Raw genomic sequence first — 18,299 nt, forward strand, 5'->3', positions numbered from 1 at the left:
GTACAGCTGTGCCACTGTTAGTTCACTAGCGTAGACATGGCCTTAGCTTCCCCATAACAGTTTTCTCTTCCTTCAGTGCTCCTTTAGCACCTTGACTGCACTGTGGCCCCACTGATTGTTTGGCAGGCTTCCTGCATCGGATGCACTTTAAAAAAAAAATTGCTGTTTGTATGTTTTGTTGGTTGCTCTTCAAATTCTTTTTTGACCTGCCTTATTATGCTTTTACACTTGCCAGAATTTATGTTTCTTTTCATTTTCCTCTGTAGGGTTTGGCTTCCAATTTTTAAAGGATGCCTTTCTCCCCTGTAAACACCTCTTTTACTCTGCTGTTTAGTCATAGTGGGAGTTTTTTGCAGTTTTCAAATAGTTTCCATGCAGCTTGCAGGCATTTCAGTTGTGAAAGGGGAGGGAAAATTAGGGAAACAGTAACAAAGACATACATTCATATAGGTCATTTACTAACCTGTGACTAGCCACTTTACCACCAGGAAAACAGCTAGTGAACAATTACACTTAGGAAAAGTTATTTACAGTTTGGTGCCTACCACTGTGAGAAGTTCTTCATCCCATCCTCTGCCCCTCCTCACACTGCTCAGTGGGTCAGCAAATGAAGTAAAATTTACTGGCAAAGATTCAATTTTCTGAAAGGCTAAACTCCATCCTAGCATACTGAACAGGGTGTTGCCGCAAGGAAGACCAACAAGATTAAGTGCAGCAAGAGAGAAACAAACACAGAAGAATTTGGAGGAACATAACACCTTGAAAGATCCTTTTCCTGTCAGAAAGCCAGTCTGGAATTAAACACAATTTACTCATTAGACACTATTAAAGGAGGTGAGGTAAGGACATACTTTCATTCTTACCTCTGAATTTCTTTTCTATTTATGTTTCTTTGAACTATGATAATTGTGTCAAAGGCAATTTTATATTTAATTCCAGACTATTTATGAGATTTGGTATACACAGATCAAAGGATTTTGAAAGCTGCTAGTTATATCCTTTTTTCTCCACTTATGTCCTCTTATTTATTAGATATGCAAAGTGCCAACATGGTGCTAGGTGCCAATGGTCTGCCAAAATAGGATTACATCCACTACAAAGTCAGAAAGAGTAAGCAGCAAGATTCTGACCTTATAGGAAGAGTCACCATAAATACTACATTTTAGGCAATACTCAAGTTGATTGTTCATTTGATTTTAAATCATCTTTCTGATGGAGACTCCTTTCATTAGTTTGTCGTGATCTTTTTAAAATTTCTTTAAAAAGAAATATCATAAAGGTAGGACAAAGTTTTTCCAACATACACAGAATATCCAGCAGTGAGACTAAAACCCAACCAGAAAAAGATAGCCCTTTTCCCCTTTCTGCTCTGGTATCCTGTAGTCAGTGAAAGAGAGACTGCCATACACGAAGTGATTTTGTCTGAAGACAACCTGGAAAACTTTTGATAGTGAGAATTATTTGACTCTTGCCAAGTGGAGAGTCTGCATTCACCATGCTGCCCATTATTCAGAATGGATCTACTTGCCAGAGAAATAGAACAGAAATGTTGTCATCTTCAGGCTGGATTATGGCAATGCACTCTACTTTGGACTATGTTTGAAAGGCACCATGAAGTTTCAGCTATGTACAATGTGGATGACTGGCTTTTAAGTGGGTTAGGCTAAGAGGAGCACACAACTCTTGTGCTCCGCCCTGATTTCCTATCTATTTCCAGGTGCACTTCAAGGAGATGATTCTCTATAAACCAGCAAAGGAATAGGATAACTTGGTCACCTCAGTCCAGACTGTTGCAATGTACCTGCCCTAGTACTACCTTTAAAGAACCCTAGGAAGGTTCAGCTAGTGCAGAATGTGGCCACATGGCATTTAAGTAGCTTAGGTTGACATGACACCAGATCTCTATGCTAAGGCTCTACCAGGGCTCCACACTGTTTTTTATCCTACCTTGAGTCTACAAAGAAAAGTGAAAAACCTTTACAGAAGCACAGCATTAGGCTCATGAACAGAAGTTTTGCTCATTCCAAGTTTTTTCCCACACAAAACTGAAACTTTTAGAGTAACAGCCATGTTAGTCTGTATTCGCAAAAAGAAAAGGAGTACTTGTGGCACCTTAGAGACTAACCAATTTTTTTGAGCATGAGCTTTCGTGAGCTGCAGCTCACGAAAGCTCATGCTCAAAAAAATTGGTTAGTCTCTAAGGTGCCACAAGTACTCCTTTTCTTTTTGCAAAACTGAAACTGGAATTTGACCTGCCTTCATTGGGATGAACTGTATGTGACACCTTAAAAGGCACCCGATTTATTTGCAAAGATTATCCTGATTATCGCCATTCAGAAACTGAAACATAGAAATTTTAACCTATAAAACAAAGAAAAGATGCAGAGGAAAGGTGATGTATAACGTAGAATGGAAAAGAGGAAAGATACAAAACAAGAACGAGCAGAAACAACAAACAATGCAGGGGCTAAAGACAGAGAAACTGGAAAGTCTTCAGTACCAAAGAGATTCCTTGATACAAATACACTCTCACAGTACAGTACAGTCCCCTGCACAAAGTCTGTGTGTAATATTCCTGCTGGCTATGGCCACATTTGCTGGTCATTGTCTACTCCTACTCAGAGCTCTGTAGTATCATTATTAATTTGTATCATGGTAGCATGCAGAGGTCTTAGTAAGAATCAGCTCCACCTCCCCCTTGTGCTAGTTGCTGTACAGTCACAGAGTAAATTGCTTAAAGTATAAAGTATTTTTATACATCCTAAAAAAATACTTAAAGATAAGACAGATGGGACAAAGGGATTGTGACATGACATAACCCATACGGGTGGCTGCCATTGTTTCCTTTATAAGAGTAAGGATGACCTTGAAGTTAAAGTGCTAAATTGGAACCTTCTGTCACAGATTCCCAGTGTGATCTTCAAGCCTTAGTTAAGATGAGGATACTATTACTTCCTCTTTCCCAATTTTGGTTCATCTAGTCTATTTAGTCCCATTAAGGAAAGCACTTAACTTATAAGCCCTGTGTTTAAATCTTACTGAAGTCAATCGGACTTAAGCACATGCTTAAGTGCTTTCCTGAACAGAGATGCTTTTCTGAATCAGAACCTCAGATTGCAAACTCCCTGAGACACAAGCTGTCTTTCTGAACTCATCTATACACAGTTTTTGTACTGATTTAACTATATCTGTTTCTAAACCAATAGTTAAACTCAGTATAACCCCCTAGTGGGTACGCAATTATTTGAATATGAGAGTATTTATAGCATCATTGTTTAGTTTGGTAAATAAGCTACACCAATACAAGCACTTATAAATTGGTATAACTGCACCCACACTCGGAGATGCACCAATTTAACTATAATAACTTTTAAACCAATATACTTAAATCAGTATAAACGCTGTAGACAAACAAGCCCTTATTATGTGCTTTTACAATACGTAGTACAAAGGGGCCTCAGTTTGACTATGGCTTTCTGGTACTACCATAATAAAAATAAACTTGATCTTGGACTCTGGAGCCACAACCAGCGTTTCTGTAACAACTGGTAACTCTGATAACACTACTTCTGTCACTTCTTGCAAGTATACAAAATCCAGAGGAAGTCACAAGACCAGTTAAAATATTTAAAAGATGATTTTGTCTGGAGAAACAGTGCTGGTTTCTTTATAAAATTATAAAAACTCAAGTCCATTCAGAGAATTTGTGTTTCTTTTTTAAATGTAGTTACATAAGAAAACAACTCCTTTTTCTTCCTATCGCCTCAGTAGTCACCGCACACCTGCTTTCATGAACATCTGTTTCATTTGTAAAAACCACTCTCTCATGGTAATATAGTTGTTCTATTCAAGTCAATCATAAAAATACATAATTCAAGATCTTTGCCCAACTCTCTCAGTCTAGTGTGTAAACACTATAATGTAAAAGCTTTGTTATCAGCATGTTGGGGGGAATGGGGGGGTGCCAGTTAATCAAAAATTCCGGTTAACTAAGAGTTATACTTACCAATGGAATACCAAATTTCAAAGAATTAGAATACAATAAAATGAATAAAGTATAAAATAGTAAACAGGTACTCACCAATCCAGTAGTAGCACGGCACTGCAGAGCGGTTGGTTTCTTGAAACACTTATGTGTATACAGGTAAAAGTTTTCTACACAGTAGGTTATCTTATGACACTATATATCGCTATGGGCAGTGCATGGCCTACACCCAGATCACTAAAAATACACTTAACACTAAAACTATACTGAACATAATTCAGAAGGCACTTCAGGATCTTGTAGTGCCTCAGGGTCATCATTACCAACATCAATTATCACTGTAGATGTAGAAGGTGGTGTAGGAGATAGGGTCATTACAGATTCAGCCCAATGACACCCTGGAAGCTGCTTTTTTGAATAAATCCCTGATATGAGCTTGCTTTCTTGTCTTTTGCCTCAAGGGCAGAATGTGCAATTGCATAACCTCCTGGGCATTATACTAGTCCTGATTACTAGACTGAAGATTTATATTAGGAGATATCAGAAATGCCAGTTAACAGAGCTTTCTGGTTGATAAAGTGTCGGATAACACAGCTTTTTCTGTATATTTATATACTGTATTGTGCACAACATACACACACACCTGCCCGCCTCTGGGGTTTCAAAGAACACCCAAACCTGGCAAACTTCGGAAGTGTGGCTGCAATTAACTGAACTTATTGGGAAACACTCATTAGCTTAACTGGAATTTGGTTGCCTATGACAAGGGTTGAAATGGAAGTCCAGTGATCTTGTAGTGCTCCAAGTTAGTCACAGTGCAGCTGAAGTTTATAGAGGGAATTTGCAAGTGTACCACTTTCCTCTGCCTCAGAGTATTAGTTGATATAGTATATTTGTTAAATAGACAAGAGCAGAGTGATTACTGAGATATTCAGACATAAGGAGTAGGCAATGCTTTCGGTCTTAGTTTGAAGATTTCAGATACTAGGACTAAAGATTTAAAGAGGCATAAAATAATGCAATGCATATGTATTTTCATGCTTTAATTGAAACCCATTTTTTTATTCTCTTCTGGTTGTAATACTATAACTGATACATGATGAAATACTTAATAGACAGAAATGGATGTGATAAAAAGTAATTACACATCTCAGTGCTAACCATTTACTGTTTAATCATTCTGAGAAAGCTTTATACATTTTACGCAGAGTTATACTGTAACGATGGAAGAGGATGATTAGATTATTACTGTGTAATTTAGGCAAATGTATCTGCAGCAGGGATTAACATTTTATAAATTGTTTCTCTCCCTCTCTCTCTCTTCAGGAAAATCTTCATCAAGGCTGCCTTAAATCTTGCAAAGGGTTACTCTTCCCATAAACTAGATTCACAGAGCTTAACTCTGGAATTGCTATTCTCAAATCATCAGTAAAATTGTCTACTTGACACTAATGAGGACTCTGTTCTATGAACTGGGGGGGGTGGTGGAAACAGTTGCCAAGCAACAAAAATGACATCATCAACCTGTAACATTTTCACACAAATATACAAACTGGGGGCGCTGTCACAGCCGCTTTCACTCACACAGCTGAGACTGCATTAGACTTAACTCACTGTTTCTTACACAAACGCCCCCCTCCTGCCCCTAAATTCTCCTATCTAATGCATGCTAAAAATAGCTCAGAGATGAGCTCCATGACTGAAGATCATTTTACAATTCCTTTGTTTCCAACCATCAAAACTGCATAAAGGAAATTTTAAAAGGGGTGGACATTTATAATGCTTTATTCTTACTACTGTAGGTCCCTTCACTGCATGTGGAATAACAGCTGGAAATTACTTAGATTAAACAGCACAGAGAAACTAAAATCAGACCAAAACAAAAAAGCTTAAAATATGCTAAACTGATATAGAATGTCAGGATAGGTGACAAATTGGATACAATAAATTAGAATGCAGAATTATAGAGAAGCGGAGGTGACCACTGTAAGGAAACCAGTAAACCTGTGCAATTTAGAGAGCACAAGCTGTTTGTGCTTTAATTTACTGGAGCAGACCCTAATACTGGCTCTCTGAACCCATAGGCAAACCTTTATCATTTCTAAAAATAAAAACAAAGGGATTAGAAGCTTTTTCAAGACACAGCTTTCCTTCCCTCGGTCACAGAACCTGCACCATCTTTGCTGCCTGGAGCACTTCCCATGATGCAGAGGAGGACTGATCATCTGTCAAATGCATATTTGAAGTAATTCATATGGGATCACCTCGGAGGAAAATATAGAAGCCAAATCCAGCAAGATGATGAGATGGATCAGAGTGAGTAGCACTGAACAGCTACCCAGGGCAAATTTAGGTAGCTGTAACAATTTTATTCCAACTAAGATGATCGTTTTAAAGAACAAACATAATTAAAGCAAACATTCTTGAGTGCCCACTGCAGAATGTGGAAATGAATTAAAATTTTTCTACAGGAAAATAATCCTCAAATCTGAGTACATTAATGAAGCAGATGCCAGCTAAGTGTCTGGATTAGAATCTTCTGCATCCGGAGAAAAGCCTCAGATATCCCATGAGGATACAAGATTAGAGTAGGAATGTAGACGATGGTGACTCCGAATGACTACAGGTAGCAGAAAGATCAGGCCTAGTGGCCAGTTTAAGTAAAGCACATCACCAGCCAAAATGTGAAGGATATGCTAGACTTCATTAATAAGGTGATAGATATACTATTACCATTATATAAATCAATGGTTACCATACAATAAAAATTACAAGGGCTATCAATCCTTAGACCTCAGGGGAAAAACTGGTCACCAGATGGAATCAGGAAGAGCTCCCCAGTCACGACACAATGTTTGCATAAATAGATAGGAAAAAAACCAAAAATTTTAAAAGTTACAGTGTTCCTTTCTCTGAAATATTTTGATTGGCCACAGTAGAGGATGGGATACCCAGCTAGCCAGACTATTAGTTAGATACGGTCATGGCAATGACTATTGTCCCTATGAAAAACTGCTTAAAGTAAAGAGGCCACAGATAATGTTGTGTACTTCTAAGTGGATGAGGTTAGACTACTAACCCCTTCAAAAATAACTTCTTAAGTAAGATAGTAACTTACCTGTCCTATCCCCTATATGAAAGTCGGAGACAAGTCCAGATTTTGCAAAACATGAAGTTCAGTGACCCAAGCATTTCACTGCTATGGTATTTTCTGCAGAATTCACCCCCTTCTTCCAGAGTTTTGCTGCAGAATCTCAGCTTCCAATTTAAAAAGAAAAGTCTTTTTTGCTGCAGAGAAAAATCTCAAAAGTATGAATAGACTGTAAACTGAAACAATAGCTCTGAGACATGTGTCTTGCTTCACTTATCACAGTCAGGACCCTGTAGGCTTCATAATTTCACAACTGCATAATTTGGCATTTTCTGAAGATTCTATGAAATTCACAATTTTACTGCAATCAGAAACCCAACATTATTTTGTCTCCCTGTCCTGATGGGACCTGTTGTCAGCTGCCTCTTGCTCTGCAAGAGAGGGAATTAATTGGATTACAATGCATACTCCCTGTACTGTTCAATGGATCTAGGTAGCAGTGGTTGGAAAGAGAGAACTGGAATCCAGTGCCATCATCCCTGACACATATGGAGAGAAGACGGATCTGAGACAGGTCACATGGGCATTATGGGAGTTGAAGCCTATGGAGTATGTATAGGGTATGTATGGAAAATAGGGCTGTCAAGTGATTAAAAAAATTAATCATGATTAATCGCACGGTTAAACAATATAATACCATTTATTTAAATATTCTGGATGTTTTCTACATTTTCAAATATATTGTTTTCAATTACACCACAGAATACAAAGTGTACAGTGCTCAATTTATATTACAAATATTTGTACTGTAAAAACCAAAAGAAATACTATTTTTCAATTCAACTAACATAAGGACTGTAGTGCAATCTCTTTATCATGAAAGCTGAACTTACAAATGCAGAATTTTGTACATGTGACAGGGTGCGACTCTGTTCATGGGCCCATGTCATTCCCAGGACCGCGGCGTCCTCTTCATGACATTGTCCTCCAGCCGGGCCACACTCCATGTTCCCCTCTTCCGGGGGAACTGCAGTCCACTGTCTGGCCACTTCCTTCAGTCGCAAGCGCAGTCTACTGTTTAGCCGCTTCTTGAATGGTGAGGAGAGGGACCCGGGCCCGCCCACTATTCCGGGTCCTGGCTCAGGGACCTTATAGATAGCAGCCACTTACTGCATCCCCTCTGACTCCTCCATGGATCTCCCTGGGCCACTTCTCCAAGGCCCCAGCACCTTCTTTACCCTAGCCTCAGGGCCTCAGCCTGCAGCACCAGCCTATAGCACTGCTATGTCCAGGGTACTTGCTGTCCTCAGCCTGCAAGGTAGCCAGTCTACCTCTCTCCTCAAGCTCCAGGGAAAGACACCCTCTGCTCTGCCCTGCAGCTCTTCTTATATGAGCCTGCTGGGCCATGGCTGGCTGCTCCTCTAAGACCCTTTCTAATTGGCTGCCTCCGGCGCAGCCTCCCTATGGCTGCTTTTAACCCCTTTTCTGCTAGTGTGGGGCAGCTGCCCCATCACAGTACAAAAAAAACTGCATTAAAAAACAAAACAATGTAAAACTTTGGAGCCTACAAGTCCACTCAGTCCTACTTATTGTTCAGCCAATCACTCAAACAAGTTTGTTTACATTTTCAGGAGATAATACTGCCCGCTTCTTGTTTACAAGGTCACCTGAAAGTATGAACAGGCGTTTGCATGGCACTGTTGTAGCCGGTGTCTCAAGATATTTACATGCGCTAAAGATTCATATGTCCCTTCATGTTTCAACCACCACTCCAAAGGACATGCATCCATGCGGATGACAGATTCTGCTCAATAACTATCCAAAGCAGTGCAGACTGACGCATGTTCATTTTCATCAACTGAGTCAGATGCCACCACATCGGAGTGTTACTCTTTTAAAGACTTCTGAAAGCATGCTCCACACCGCGCCCCTCTCAGATTTTGGAAGGCACTTCTGATTCTTAAACCTTGGGTCGAGTGCTGTAGGTATCTTTATCTCACATTAGTACCTTCTTTGTGTTTTGTCAAATCTGCAGTGAAAGTGTTCTTAAAATGACAGGTTTCAGAGTAGCAGCTGTGTTAGTTTGTATTCGCAAAAAGAAAGGGAGTAAGTGCTCTTGTTCTTAAAATGAACAATATGTGCTGGATCATCATCCAAGACCGCTGTAACATGAAATATATGGCAGAATGTAGGTAAAACAGAGCAAGGGACATACAATTCTCTCCCAAGGAGTTCAGCCATAAATTTAATTCATAATTTTTTTTTAAACGAGCATCATCAGCCTGGAAGCATGTCCTCTGGAATGGTGGCTGAAGCATGACGGGCCATACGAATGTTTAGCATATCTGGCACGTAAATACCTTGCAATGTCAGCTACAAAAGTGCCATGCCAACACCTGTTCTCACTTTCTGGTGACATTGTAAATAAGAAGTGGGCAGCATTTATCTCCCATAAATATAAACAAACTTGTTTGTCTTAGCGATTGGCTGAACAAGAAGTTGGACTGAGTGGATTTGTAGGCTCTAAAGTTTTACACTTTTGTTTTTGAGTGCAGTTATGTAACAACAAAAAAATCTACATTTGTAAATTGCACTTTCATAATAAAGAGATTGCACTACAGTACTTGTATGAGGTGAATTGAAAAATACGATTTCTTTTGTTTATCATTTTTCAGTGCAAATATTTGTAATCAAAAATAATATAAAGAGAGCATTGTACACCTTGTATTCTGTGTTGTAATCAATATATTTGAAAATGCAGAAAAACATCCAAAATATTTAATAAATTCAATTGGTATTCTATGGTTTAACAGTGCAAACTGCGATTAATCGCAATTAATTTTTTGAGTTAGTCGTGTGAGTTAACTGCAATTAATTGACAGCCACAATGGAGAACATAATAAAAACGTATCCTCTCAAATTATCAGAGCCAAAAACACTCAGTAACAATTTTTGTATCAATGAGTACTGTCAGCTATGAACGATAGCTCAGATTGCCAAGCTCTTTGGGACAGTCTCTTTGTTATATATTTATACCGTGCCTAGGACAATGGGGTCCTGGTCTACAACTAGGGATCCTAGGTACTACCACAATACAAATAATAAACAACAATAGTAATTATAATAATAGTTATCTGTGTTTGAGAGAAGACAGGGAGGGGAATGAAGAATGTTTCATGGTGACAGAGTAAATTAAATTTTGCCATGGCATTTATCGGGTTGCTGACAGTGAATTTGGTCTCATGTTACAGAGTACTCAAGACCCTGATTATGTTATACAAACAGCCACCTTTTGAGCAGCCATACTGTGCCAAACACCATGGTATCTATCTTGATACCTAATGCTCAAGCTGCTTTTACATACTCCATTTATGGCAGCTTATTTCCACAAAAGCTCAGTTAAAGGATTTGTACAATTCTCTTTCAAAGTATGACTAAGTGACTTTCAAAGTAACTAAGTTGCAGACACCCCAGAGCAGACATCACATTTGTAGTTAGAGAGATTTCTTTAAGAGACTGTATCACAGAACTGGAAGGGACCTCGAGAGGTCATCTAGTCCAGTCCCCTGCACTCAAGGCAGGACTACGTATTATCTAGACCATCCCTGACAGGCGTTTGTCCAACCTGCTCTTAAAAATCCATAATGATGGAAATTCCAAAACCTCCCTGGGCAATTTATTCCAGTGCTTAACCACTCTGACAGTGAGGATTTTTTTCCTAATGTCCAACCTAAACCGCCCTTGCTGCAATTTAAACCCATGGCTTCTTGTCCTATCCTCAGAAGTTAAGAACAACATTTTTTCTCCCTCCTTCTTGCAGCCACCATTTATGTACTTGAAAACTTATGTCCCCTCTCAGTCTTCTCTTCTCCAGACTAAACAAACCCAATTTTTTCAATCTTCCCTCATAGGTCATGTTTTCGAGACCTTTAATCATTTTTGTTGCCCTTCTCTGGACTTTCTCCGATTTGTCCACATCTTTCCTGAAATATGGTGCCCAGAACTGGAAACAATACTCCAGCTGAGGCCTAATCAGCATGGAGTAGAGCAGAAGAATTACTTCTCGTGTCTTGCTTACAATACTCCTGCTAATACATCCCAGAATGATGTTTGCTTTTTTTGCAACAGCATTACACTGTTGACTCATATTTGATCCACTATGACCCCCAAATCCCTTTCCGCAGTACTCCTTACTAGCCAGTCATTTCCGATTTTGTGTGCACGCAACTGGTTGTTCCTTCCTAAGTGGAGTACTTATTGAATTTCATCCTATTTACTTCAGACCATTTCTCCAGTTTGTCCAGAACATTTTGAATTTTAATCCTATCTTTCAAACCACTTGCAACCCCTCCTAGCTTGGTATCATCCACAAACGTTATAAGTGTACTCTATGCCATTATCTAAATTATTGATGAAGATATTGAACAGAACTGGACCCAGAACCGATCCCTGCAAGACCCCATTCATTATGCCCTTCCAGCATGACGGTGAACCACTGATAACTACTCTCTGGGAACGATTTTCCAACCAGTTATGCACCCACCTTATAGTAGCTCCATCTAGGTTGTATTTCCCTATTTCGTTTATGAGAAGGTCATGCAAGACAGTATTAAAAGCCTTACTAAAGTCAAGATATACCACATCTACCGCTTTCCCCCATCCACAAGACTTGTTACACTGTCAGAGAAAGCTATCAGGTTGGTTTGACATGACTTGTTCTTGACAAAGCCATGCTGACTTATTTATCACCTTATTATCTTTGAGGTGTTTGCAAACTGATTGCTTAATTATTTGCTCCATTGTCTTTCCGGGTACAGAAGTTAAGCCGACTGGTCTGTAATTCCCCGGATTGTCCTTATTTCCCTTTTTATAGATGGGCACTATATATGCCCTTTTCCAGTCTTCTGGAATGTCTCCCCTCTTCCATGACTTTTCAAAGATAGGGGCTCATATATCTCCTCAGTCAGATATCTCCTGGTCTTGTATCTACAAGGCAAATGAGCCTTACTTCTTACACTTAATAGAAAGTGAAGGAAATCTTATTTGTTAACCTTTTTTTGAAGACAGAAAAAATTATTGGACAATTTCACTTCATATCTTTGTTCTACAAGCATTGAACAGCTAAACGCAGAGGAAGCTCTCTAATGCAAACTTTCACAACCATCACCTCTTCAATTACAGCAATGAAGAGGTGATGGGGTGACAATAGTATTTCTCTACTAAAGTCCAAGTTCCAGTTCTAATGGGAGTAATCCATTCTCAATATTTCCTCATGTATCCATACTAAAGAAAATGGGGACCTCCTTGGAAAACTGGACACACCAAGTATAATCCCTGAATTTTAAAAGATTTAGGATACTTTTGTCAAAGTACCTCACATGATATTTATTTGGAATGCTTAACTAGAAAAACCTGGCAGAGGCAAATTATATTCCCTTAAAACACCAATGCGCGCACACAATGGCTGGCCCTAAACATATTTTTCTATTACCCATCACTCACTCACACAAACAGAGCAAAACCATATGTAAGCATGACAGGAAACTTTTTTCTTTGAGCACAGGAACTTAGAGTTCTAACCATGAATCTGTAATGACTTGCTGTGTGGCTTGGGACAAGTCATCTCTCTTCCTCAATTTCCACATCTGTGAAAGTGGGATAACACTTTACCTACCTCACAGGCGTGTTATGAGAATTAATTAGCTCACGTTTGAACAACCATTTTGAAGATGAAAAGTGCTATTTAAATGCAAAGTATTATTTTTCTATAAATATGCAAAAACCAAGCACCTGCACTAATAAAACCAAAACAAAATTATCCCTTCTCTATACACAGATGAACACAATGTTCAGATGCACTACTCCCATCCATAGGCAGGTCTCTCAAACCTCCCCTACTCCAAACACATACAATCATGTCTTCTAAGATATGCAAACTATATATTTAATGTTTGTGTTTATAAAACATGTATATATTTTGTCATAAGACTTTCTATAAAAGAAATTAAAACAAAAAATGTATTATTGATTAAATGACCCTACCCCTAGATATCATCTTCCCTGGCTCCATTCTAATAGGTCATCATGGTTTACAGGTGAGCAGACACAAATAAAGTGAGAGGAAAAGATGTCTAGAGTACCAAATGACAGAAGTAGGCTTGATCTGACCAATAGCACTCCAACAATTTTAGAGCCTTTTTGCAGTGGCTGTGCATGAGGCAAACAGGCGTTTATTTTTTAGCATTGGCTTACTCCTGATCAGCAGAGTTGTTTCAAGTAATGGACAGCTTTGGTTATTCCAACTGAAGTGAGTACCTCCCATTGCGAGGAAATTGCATGTTACTTTGAAGAGAAAATTGATTGGCCTGAAATATCCACTTCAGCAGATGCAGAGCCATTAAGACTTTTCTGGCTAAGTTTAGGACAATGATGCTCCCTGAGATACTAGAGTCTTTTTGCGGATACAGACTAACACAGCTACTACTCTAGAGACGTTAGGAATATTTTGTGCTACAATCCACGCTTTGCAACCAAGTGCTTCTTTTCTGAGCAAGGCAAGCCGGGAAGAACAGCATCCCCAGCTGTTGGAGACTGCCAATGACCTAGGTGGGACAGGTTGCTGATTTCTGTAAAGGAAGTTGTTGTGAGGCCATCACTTGATGCTGATGATAATAGCCAGATTTTTCCCAAGATTGCAATTTTCCATTTTTGGTTAAGGTTACTATTGCAAAACAATTCTCAGAACATTTTGACATACAAAAATCTTCCTGACCCCTGTCCATCTGGGTACAGACTGTGGAGTATTCTGGGTGCCTTGCTAGATATTCTGCTGATAAAGATCAAGTGTCCATATTGATACTGAAGACTAACAGATTTAACTGGGCATAAGCTTTCTTGGGTCAAAAAACACTTCGACCCACGAAAGCTCATGCTCAAATAAATCTGTTTGTCTTTAAGGTGCCACCAGATTCCTTGTTGTTTTTGTGGATACAGACTAACACGGCTACCCCTCTGATACATATGTCAGATCTATCGGCTCTCGTAAATATCATTGGCCATGAAGCACTGTTGACTTGCCCTATTTCCTTCCATTAGGGTTCACAGGCTTCATTCCTATCTTCTAAAGAGCTTTCAGATGGTCATCACTGGCAAGAATTATAGCTGGCCATACAATTGAGAGTGTGTTTCTCTATCATTTATTACTCAAGTTTGCAGTCTATGGGTACTGATGTAACCCCAAGTGCTGTTAGATGATCACACAGCGGTGGTAGTCAGGACAACATTTTTTCATCTGCATCTGGCCCGGAAGGCATAACTAGTTCTTTCAGATGCGGCCTTGCTATTATGGTATCACGTTGTCACTTTAACTACATTATACTACAGCAATGTGCTGTACATGGAACTTCACCTTAAATCATCTGGGAAACTAAAGTTAGTGCAGAATGTGACAGCTGTGAGCACACCATACTTACAGGATTGGGTATTCTATCCTGGGAAGTAGTGACACTGGAAAAAAATGTGAGAATCTTGGTGGATAATTAGTTGAATATGAGCTCCTAGAGTGATAATGTGGTCAAAAGAACTAATGTGACCCTGGCACATGTAAACAGGGGAATATTGAGTAGGAGTAGAGAAGTAATTTTACCTCTCTATTTTGCACTGGTGTGACTGATGCTGGAATACAGTGTCCAGTTTGGTGCCCACAATTCAAGAAGGATGTTAATAAATTGGAGAGGGTTCAGAAAAGAGCCACAACAACGATTAAAGGATTAGAAACACACAGCTTATAGTAACAGACTCAAAGACCTCAATCTATTTAGTTAACAAAGAGAAGGTTGAGAGGTAACTTGATTATAGTCTATAAGTACCTACATGGGGGACAAATATTTGATAATGGGCTCTTCATTAGAAAGGTACAATTGCAATCCAACGGCTGGAAGCTAAAACTAGACAAATTCAGACTGGAAATAAAAGCCGTACATTTTTAATAGTTAGTAATTAATCATTGGATGAATTTACTAAGGGTTATAGTAGATTCTCCATCACTGCATTTTAAAATCAAGATTGGACGTATTTTTCTAAAAGGTATGCACTCGGAATTATTTTGGGGAAGTTCCCTGGCCTGTGTCATACAGGAAATCAGACTAGATGATCACAATGGTTCCTTCTGGCCTTTGAATCTGTGACTCTGTGACTCTGCTCTGATCTGCATGTTGGTTTGCAGGTAGAGAGCAAGGCTTTGGTATCGACTTGTGACGCCCTAATTGGCTGGGGACATGCCTCTGAGAGATTTCCTCTCACTCTATGCCAGATTGTCAGTAATTCATAACTATTAAATTCTGTACCTCTGTAATACTTTTATAAAATGTACTTTGATTCACAGGACCAAAAGAACTGTCTTAACACCTGCTTAAATTACAGCAGTCATCCAGCTTTATCTAGCATGAACTGTCTTGCTCCAAAGCTCAAAATTTTCAGATGTAATTGAATGGATCTCTACAGGGTAGGTACAATTTAATGCACTGAAGACTTATTTAGTATATGAATCAATAATCTTTCACAACAATGGAAATCCACTTAATAAAATGTTCCTCAAAGTGAAAACAGACAACATAGGATCATCACAAGATTTCTCTACATTAAAAAAAAAAAAAAAACATATGAAACACAGTCTCTTCCTAGGATTGACATATGTTTGTTCTCAGACATCAGGGAGCCTTTTCGTTAAGCCTGGGTGCACGAGCTGCACCGAACAGCGCAAGTTATATTCAAACCTATCAGAAGTGAAAATGGATTATATTATTTATGAATCTATCCTTCAGTATTACTAAAGTTGCACAGGAGGAAAAAACAAGTTCTCTCTCCATGTTGTAACACTTTTATTTTTATCAACTAATAGACACAAGGATTAAGTAACAGGCAACACCACTATCTTACGAATATCTCACATAAGTGCTGAAATGTCTATAAAGATAAGCCGCACTTTAAGCCTACTAGACTGATTTTAGTGCATATGGTAAATCAGATCAGATCAGAACTATGGAAGCTCCTCTATTCCAGGCAATTGTATCCTTAAACCACATTTTTCTGCCTCATGTCCATTCCATATGCCACCCATCATAGAGCAGGCAAAAGACATTCTGCCTCATACAAAGATCTATGAAATTCTATAATCAAACAATGATGCACAGAAACTGAAAGGAATATTCTTGGCACAAAGAGATCCAAAAAAAAAAACCCCAAGCATAAGGCTTCTCCAATGTGATTAGTTTATGTAACACATGAAGCCCATTCTGATATAAGTTCCTCCTCTACCTTGGTGGGTCTTGCGCTTATTGCCAGATTTGCTCGCCTCAGAGATTCACAGCAGCCCTGTTTGGCCCTTTTAGTGAATCCACAGTCCAGGTCAACTCCTCCTGTGTCTGATCAGGAGTTGGGAGGTTTGGGGGGAACCGGGGCTGGGTCCACCCTCTACTCTGGGTTCTAGCCCAGGGCCCTGTGGAATGCAGCTGTCTAGAGTGCCTCCTGGAACAGCTGTGCAACAGCAACAACTCCCCGGGCTACTTCCCCATGGCCTCCTCCCAACGCCTTCTTTATCCTCACCATAGGACCTTCCTCCTGGTGTCTGATAATGCTTGCACTCCTCAGTTCTCCCAGCAGTACGCCTTCTCACTCTCAGCACCTAGTGCCTCTTGCTCCCAGATCCTCACACGCACACCACAAATTGAAGTTAGCTCCTTTTTAAACCCAGGTACCCTGATTAGCCTGCCTCTCTTAATTGATTCTAGCAGCTTCTTGATTGGCTGCAGGTGTTCTAATCAGCCTGTCTGCCTTAATTGTTTCCAGAAAGTTCCGGATTGTTCTGGAACCTTCCCTGTTACTTAACCTGGAGCTAATATATCTGCCTTCTATCACTTTCCTGTAGCCATCTGGCCTGACCCGTCACAATTTTACATACATACACATTATATACACACACACACACACACACACACAGTATATATATATATAGAGAGAGAGAGAGAGAGAGATAAAAAAACTGAGACACCCACATCATTCAGAGTTATGGTAAAGAGCTGTTCAGTCTAACTGCCAGAAGCAAGCTGTCTGTCACCAGAATTTGTGACACACAGTTACACACACACTGGTGCTTTTGATTCTCCCAGTGTGATCTAAGGGCTCGATCCAGCTCCCACTGAAGTCAATGGTAGTCATTTAATGGGTGCTGGATCAAGTCCAAATGGAACATAACCAAAAACTGAGGAGCCTATTGTGTGCCATATTTTTTCATACATAAAATACACTGAAGAGTGTATAAAATAAATCTAAAAGCTTCTCTAATAGATCAAGATTTGTGTGAGGTGATAACACATGTACATATATAATATCGTTACAGATGGAAATATAGTGATGATAATAATGATGTTAAATCTTTTAAATGCAGGTATCAGAAAACACTATATTGTGTTTCCCACATTATTTTAAACACACAGTTTGCTAAACACATACTGCTTTCCGTCCCCAAGCAAACATAAATAGGAAGTCACATGGATGGAAGAATCCACCTGTAGTGATTGCTTTGCAGAAAACAGGAATCAAGTCTGTAAAGCTTGGTGAGAGGGAGAATTTCAAACAATATTGCAAAGTGCTCACCAGTTTGCCACCAGTGATCCAACACTGGGACCTTGAAGACTTTTTTGGACCATTCTAATGTCTCCACATCACAGCGTTCACCAGCTACAAATAATGTTCGGAACCTAAATAAAATGGTAAAAATTTTAGATGTTAATGCTTGATAAGGAAAGGTAAAACAGAAAAGGAATATATTTCTCTATAAACTTTAGAAACGTGTGTTCTATGTCCAAGATGTTGAAGGATGGAAAGTGTGTCTCTGTTCCAGCCTACTGAATGGAAATTGCATACCTATGGATATTAATGTATACTTCTTAATACAATATTTTAAAATAGCCTCCTTTTTAAAATGTGATGGCCTTGGGACACCAAGACTAGCTCAACAATTCAAGAAGAGTAAACAAATATAAAAATGTATTACATTTAAAAACAGGTACAGTATAGTGTGTACAGTGTCAATACCTACAAAACGAATACAATCTACCAGAAAGGAGCTCTCATTGTGAGCCCAGACATTGCTGAGGTTTTCATAAGGGTAGAAAGAAGAGGAGACCGATGGATGGTAGAATGTTGAAGATAGAGAGTAGGCCT

General features: G+C 39.2%; 1 protein-coding gene across 5 annotated transcripts in view; it reads right to left on the reverse strand.

Moving 5' to 3' along the window:
• ACSS3 (acyl-CoA synthetase short chain family member 3) overlaps positions 1-18,299 on the reverse strand; it is a 138,410-nt gene that overhangs the window by 53,525 nt on the left and 66,586 nt on the right. For all 5 annotated transcript variants that reach the window (XR_012156729.1, XM_073327638.1, XM_073327637.1 and 2 more), the window contains one exon: positions 17,730-17,833. Coding sequence is in view for 4 of the 5 variants with exons in the window: in XM_073327638.1 (XP_073183739.1) it covers positions 17,730-17,833 (104 nt within the window). In the remaining variant the exon portion in view is untranslated. The remainder of the gene's footprint in view (positions 1-17,729; positions 17,834-18,299) is intronic.

Source organism: Lepidochelys kempii, chromosome 1 (assembly GCF_965140265.1).
Source record: "Lepidochelys kempii isolate rLepKem1 chromosome 1, rLepKem1.hap2, whole genome shotgun sequence".
Taxonomy (NCBI): domain Eukaryota; kingdom Metazoa; phylum Chordata; order Testudines; family Cheloniidae; genus Lepidochelys; species Lepidochelys kempii.